At 38.7% G+C, this 7,008-nt stretch overlaps 1 protein-coding gene across 1 annotated transcript in view; it reads right to left on the reverse strand.

Moving 5' to 3' along the window:
- Positions 1-2,575: 2,575 nt before the first annotated feature.
- GRM3 (glutamate metabotropic receptor 3) overlaps positions 2,576-7,008 on the reverse strand; it is an 87,882-nt gene continuing 83,449 nt past the window's right edge. The window contains exon 5 of the mRNA XM_007956631.2: positions 2,576-2,649. Within this exon, the coding sequence (XP_007954822.1) occupies positions 2,576-2,649 (74 nt within the window). The remainder of the gene's footprint in view (positions 2,650-7,008) is intronic.

Raw genomic sequence — 7,008 nt, forward strand, 5'->3', positions numbered from 1 at the left:
TTTTTTTTGCAAAAATAGGCTCAACTCGTTATATTTTGGAAGTATGAAATGTTACTGTAGTAAAAATAAATAAACTGAAAACCCTATCTGAAATAGCTTATGTAAAAGAGATTTTATAGCTGTTATTTTCTGCACATTCTCTGGATGTTTTTTAAAAAAATTCTCTAGAGATCACACATTAGATGATGCACTTTTAAATCAGCTACAAAGCTTGTGGCAAGTAAGGAGAAAATAACGGGAGCTGCCAGTTAATGTATTTTCAGTGTAGTAGCAGGGCATGAAATACAATGGCCATAGGTCAAAATCCAGCTCTTAAAAACACAATTTTCTCAAGATTCATACACAGCTTAATTGTTGTCATGTTTTAAAAGATCTATGATCAGTTCGATTGCTTGTGGCATCAGCTATAGCTCTAAACCACCTATCTGATATTGCCTTTCTCAGACTGTCACATTCCATCAGTGGCTTGAGTATATTTTCTTTCCTGCCAGCCTTGCTTCAGCCTTTATCTTGAGCAGATGCTCATTCTGAGTACACTTAGCTAGCAGTCTTGCCAGTTTCAGTCACAGCAGAATTCATTTTTGTCATCTAGTGCTGTTGAATGTATTACCTAATCTACCCCACCTGCTCCTCCAATTCTAGGTTCTGATTTGAATATGAGATTTCTGGGGCTGGTGAGCACTGTTGTCTTTGAGCATCTGGTTGGTTTTGGAGTGATTGATTAGGTTGCTGGTTCAAATGCATCAAGAGAGAAAAGAAGACTTTCTAACACCTGACTCCTCACTTTATTTCCTTCAAGGCCAGTCTGGTTGGCTTTTGTGCATGTGCTCATTATTTTAAAAGTAATATGTCTTGATTATGGAGGCCCTGGCGGTTCAGCCTGTGAGTTCTCTCATAGCCTTGATTCTCTTAAAGATAAAGACTACATCATTCATCTTTCTCTTGGTAGTGGGCTAAAGAGTGGCCTCCAAAAAGTTATATCCATATCCTAATTCCTGGACGCTCCGAATATTACCTTATTTGGAAAAGGGATCTTTGCGGATGTGATGAAGGTTACTGAGATGAAGAGATCATCCTTGATTATCTGGGTAGGTCCTCAATTCAACTACAAGTGTCTACATAGGAGACACGCAGAGGAGAAGACACAGGCAGAGATTGGAGTGAATGTGATTCCAATCCAGGAAGTCAGCCACCACCAGACGCTCAAAGAGGCATGGAACAGATCATCCTCTAGAGTTTCTGTAGAGAATGCAGCCCTGCTGACACCTTAATTTTGGATTTTCAGCCTCCAGAGAGAATAAATTTAAGCCATCCAGTTTGTGGTGATTTGTTACAGCAGTGACAGGAATCGAATACACTCTCTCCATGGTTCCTGGTACAGAACTGGCAGATTGTTTGGTTCTCAGTAAATTTTATTAGATTAATAAATGATTTTTGACTGAAGGGTTTACGGGGAGAAATAATACTGCATTGGTAAGAATAAGCCTTCATAGTTTTAGCTTATCCATGCTTTACTGTTCACTCCTTTACTTAGATTAGTAAAATATTCAAGGTTAGTGACAAGCTGTGTGCCTGAGCATTATTCCTGGGGCTTTGGGGAAAGCATGAGGAAAGAGAATATCCTACATTTTTATTGCCTCATTCAGTTATGAATAGTGAGACTGATTTTCCAATGGAATGACACGGCACTTTTCCAGTGTCCTTCACAGTAATTAATGTTGTTTTTGGAAATGACAGCCATCAGACCTTCCCTGGCAGGTTCTGCATTCCAGATACAGGGACCCTCTCCTTCTTGCCTCCAAGCCCACTTAGGCAAATTCTGAGCTGCTGTACAAATGTGGCTTAGAACAACCAGTATCTACATTGTCATCTTGCTGCTGAGCTGGTCTGACATTCATGTTGTTGCCAGTCAATCTTTATGACCTGCAAGGAAGTGTATATCTACATGCAGCACTCAATTTGTGTTCAAAACATGTGTAGAAGCAAAAGGAAGCACAGACTCTTTTTTTTTTTTCCACATTAAAAGTAGATTTGAGGTCAACATATCCAAATTACCTTAAGTGATTCAAAAAGAACAAACCATTATCCATCATGCTGGAAAACCTTGAAGGTTTTATTGTCAATATCTTTACATTAATACAGATGCATTTTATTTTGTGCTGAGAAAAACAATCTGTTACACATAAAGTAACTTCAATATACAATATAGAAACTCATCCTAAATTAGTTACAACAAGGACCTACAAAAAACTTCATAGGAAAAAAAGTTACCTAATATTGCCACCATAGTTTTTAGTAGACTGACCCTGTCAAGACCCTGTAACCACTGCTCAGCTCTGTAAACAATGGTTATTTCCATGTTCGGGGGAATTGTTACTAATAGGGGCACTAAAATCAGTCTAAAAAGTTCTAGCATATCACTATTTACTGTACAGTCCTCAAAAATAATTTATTGTACTGTTGCTAAAAAAAGGTACAAGAGTTGTTCTTTTGCTCTGTTTCCATATTCAGGAGCTGCACGTGAGCACTTCTGTCTAACAGTCTAAAAACACAAGAACTGAACTGCATTTCACAATCACAGGGATGAGGTGGTGGAGTCGAGGACTTCCCGCCCATTGCACACCGTTGGGACATACGTGCTTGCAGAGGCTGGAATACACAAACAGGACAGAAAACTCAGTTAGTGAAGTGAGCCACATGGGTAGTGGCGTGGATAATCTCAAACTAATTAAAATTTAAAAAATTTTAACTTGGTTTTGGAAAATGCTAAATGAGTTAATAATGTAGTAGGTTAATTTTAAAAATATGTGCTACTTAAACTTAGTATGTGTCCTGGAACATAGCTCAACTAAGAGAATCCCTAATAAGCATAATCACTGTGGAAGTCACTTGTAGCTTTACAAATGACTTTGGCGATCTATAAACTGGTTAAAATACAATGTGTAGAACTGAAAGCTCACTGCCACTTTTTTTAATACATTGTTAAATTAATTACTATTTTCAATACAACAATGAATATTCTGCTCAGAGATGACTTTTATATTTGTTGTTGTTGTTATTGTTGTTTGCCATCGAGTCGGCCCCGCCTTTTATATACCCCTATATAATTCCCTCTTGGAATTCCAGAGCACTTAATTGTGCTCATGAGGAACCCGTCCATAGAGCAGGAGGCTGTCAATCGAACAGAACAAGGGGCCAATGCATGGTTTAAAATTGGAAAGGGTGTGCATCAGAGTTGTATCCTTTCATCATATTTATTCAATCTGTATGCTGAGCAAATAATCCAAGAATGTGGACTACATGAAAAAGGATGTGGCGTCAGGATTGGAGGAAGACTGATTAACCTGTGATACGCAGATGCCAAACTTCCTGAAAAATGAAGATGACTTGAAGCACTTACTGATGAAGATTAAAGACTACGTCTTCAGTATGGATTACACCTCAACATAAAGAAAAAAAGCTCCTCACAGCTGGACCAATAAATGCATCATGATAAGTGGAGAAAAGATTGAAGTTGTCAGGGATTTCATTTCACTTGGATCCATAATCAACGTCCACAGAAGCAGCTGTCAAGAAATCAGACACTGTTTTGCACTGGGCAGATCTGCTGCAAAAGACCTCTTTAAAATGTTGAAGTGGAAACATGTCACTTTGAAAACTAAGTTGCGCCAAACCCAAGCCTTGGATTTTTCAGTTGCCTCGTATGTGTGTGAAAGCTGGACAATGAATAAGGAAAATGGAAGAAGAGTTAATGCTTTTGAGTTGTGGTGCTGGCAAAAGATACTGAAAATACCAGGGACTGCTGAAAGAACAAATATGTCCTGGAAGAAGTGCAGCTGGAATGCTCCTTGGAAGTGAGAATGGCCAGAGTTGTCTTAACTACTTTGGTCATGTTGTCAAAAGGGATCATTCTCTGGAGAACTATATCATACTTGGTAATGTAGAGGGGCAGTGAAAAAGGGGGGAGACTCCTAATGAGATGGATTGACACAGTGGCTGCAGTGATGCTATAGCAAGTAGAGTAAGGATCATGAGGATGGTGCAGAACCAGGCAGAGTTTCATTCTGTTGTACATAGTGTCAGTTTGAATCAGAGCCCACTAATAACAACATGAGTCATCTGTGAATTCCACTGCATTAGAAAATGGTTTGATTTGTTTTCAATGTTCAAGTAGATAACCTCAGTGCAAACATCAGGAAGGCCTAGGGGGCTGAGAACTTCAGTTTTGTAATAGCTCTCAGAAAAGAAGACATTCTTATTAGTGACAATAGTGATAATAGTATCATTGTGTGAATTTAATATGAGTATGTATATTCATTCTCTTTTGTGACATTTTGTTTTTCCAGATGCAATTCTCAACTGTTAATGTGTTGTTTCTAAGGTTTTATTTTCATGAAAAATCTAGGTCCCGACAAGTACATAGCTGTGTACATGTTTGCATTTCAAAGAAAGTGGGAACCAGTGGACATTTAAAGACAACCCATTTTTTAACCTGAAGAAATGCCCAACAAATATAAGGCTCGTGGGCAGCTTTGTTTTTGGTGTAGGCGGGCTTTCTGCTTCTCAAACCACTTGTGGCAATGACCATCAACTACCCCTGCAAAGAGAACTGGTTCAGGTTGCAAGCTCCCCGGAAAACGTTGCTGCCTTTGACATTTTGACTAATCTCTTTATCTTCTCCAGGATCAAGTTTTATTATTTCTGTGTAGGCTTTTCATTTTCAGAGACTGAAAAGAATGTGTCATGGTGGTAAATTTAGGAGAACTAATATACTATGGGGAGCTCTGGTGGCGTAGTGCCTAAGGCATTTGAGTGCTAACCAGAAGCCTGGCAGTTCAAGCCCCCAGCCACTCTTTGGAAGGAAGATGGGGCAATCTACTTCCATAGTGATATTGCCTTAGAAACCCAAGATGGGGTCACTATGAGTCGGATCCGACTCGATGGCAGTGAGTTTCTTTTTTTTTTTTTTTTGGTTTACTATACTAAGGCCCCTCTCTATGTATACCCTGGACTAGTCTAATATATTTTCTCTCTGTATTCCTTATGATTAAATCAAAACCTACTCTGATGTCCCCCAAGCTATTGTGGAATTTGATGGAATGCTGTTCCTTCACGTGTGATCCTACAGTCTGCTTGCTCTTTGCATTCTAATGTCTTAAAGATTGGGTGTACTTTACGAGCTCACTACCATCGAGTCAGATCTGACTCATAGCAACCCCTCATTGGGTTTCCAAAGCAGTATCGCTACGGAAGTAGATCGCCCAACCTTCCTTCCAAAGTGGCTGGTGGGTTTGAACTTCCAGCCTTCTGGTTAGCAGTCAAATGCCTTAGGCACTACGCCACCAGAGCTCCTATTACTGGGTAAGAAATATAGGGGCTATATGGTAAATATTCAAGTTCTATTTTTAAATGTTGTTATTGTTATGGGCCTTCAAGTTGGACCCAACTCATAGCGACCCCTCCTTGGGATTTCGAGGCAGTATCACTACAGAAGTAGATTGCGCCATCTTCCTTTCAAGGAGTGGCTGGTGGGTTTGAACTGCCAGCCTTCTGGTTAGCAGTCAAGTGCCTTAGACACTACGCTACCAGAATCTTTTAGTTATACACCCCATGAACATCATTATGGACATTTACAGAATAACTTTGAATTATCTACCTGCTTTATAGGGGTCATTACAGGACATGTGTTCTATGTTAGAATATCTAAACTCTGTTGGAGGAAAACAATACAAATTGAAAGTCTTCTTACAAGGAATATGTATTCTTATAATGAACAATAACCAAACACACAGTACTGTTTCTGCAGCTAGTTTTCCCCTTAACCCTTTTTAATGTGTTAGAGGGAAGTTCACCTTGTATTTTCAAGCTTCTCTTTTACTGTTTCATCTGTAGCTTTTGCCAATATAATTTTATTATGTAAAAAATATTCTCATTTTTGCACGTATAGTAGAGGAAATTATTGTTTTATGACTTTACTAAGTTACTTTGCCTTTCATAAATATTTTACATCTGCCTCAAACATTAGCCCATCTGTTATTCCCCAGGGTAGTAAAATATGTGAGAGCAAAGTACTATCATTTTGGTGTGCATGTGATGAGCTTTTGCTATTATTCTGATGAAATTTTCACGAGATTTTTAATGGTGTAAGTTTAGCCCATTTTCTTAAGTATGGCCGATTTCTATACTCATCCTTTCTGCAGGCTTATTTTGGCTTTCCTGGAACTTGCGGTGAATAGTAGCCATTAGTTATTCTAGGCCAAGGTGGAATTTTTTTGCCATTCAAAGTGAATACTTGAAGTTAGTTGAAAATGACCTATTATCTCCACCATTGATTACAAAAGGGCAATTCACACCCATCAAAATGCATACTTTGCTTTACAAGCTTGGTGAAGCATTGGAGATCAATGCAGCCCACAGTGGCAGCATTATCTTGCTCTGTGAAATCCACTTCTCTTCTACCAGTAATGCACAGGCTGGCCAGCTTTGAAGAAAATGACTGTATTTTTTCAGGTAACCGGGGCTCTCAATCAATGCTAAGCATTTTCATTTAATAGATTCTATGGATACTAAGTCTATTAGTTAACGTAGTGGCTGGAAGTGGTTTCTGAGAATCAGTGTGTTACTAAAACTGTGTAATGTATTAGCCTCAAGGGGGAAAAAAAACAAACATTTAAACAAAATGACATTCTAGTTTGCCCCCATCTGTTCTATTTCCTTGCTCTTGGTGACCCCAAATAATTCTTCCCAGGATGTTGGTTTGTTTAAATATTTTCAAAGCTAGAATCCAGTTTTCCCTAGCTGTTTGCTGCCTTGTCTTTCTGAACTCATTTTATTACTCTTTTCCTTCTTTTACTTGTGCTAGGAGTTCATCTGATGATTACTATATGTCCCATTCTGGAAGCTCATCTGGTGATTACTAGATGTCATCTGGGTAGATGATGACATGATTAGCCAAGATATGCCAGATATTTCATATGGAAGACACAGAATCCACTATTAAGACATATG

This window comes from Orycteropus afer, unplaced genomic scaffold, assembly GCF_000298275.1.
Source record: "Orycteropus afer afer isolate SDZICR_OR568_19922 unplaced genomic scaffold, OryAfe1.0 scaffold00644, whole genome shotgun sequence".
In the NCBI taxonomy this organism is placed as follows: domain Eukaryota; kingdom Metazoa; phylum Chordata; class Mammalia; order Tubulidentata; family Orycteropodidae; genus Orycteropus; species Orycteropus afer.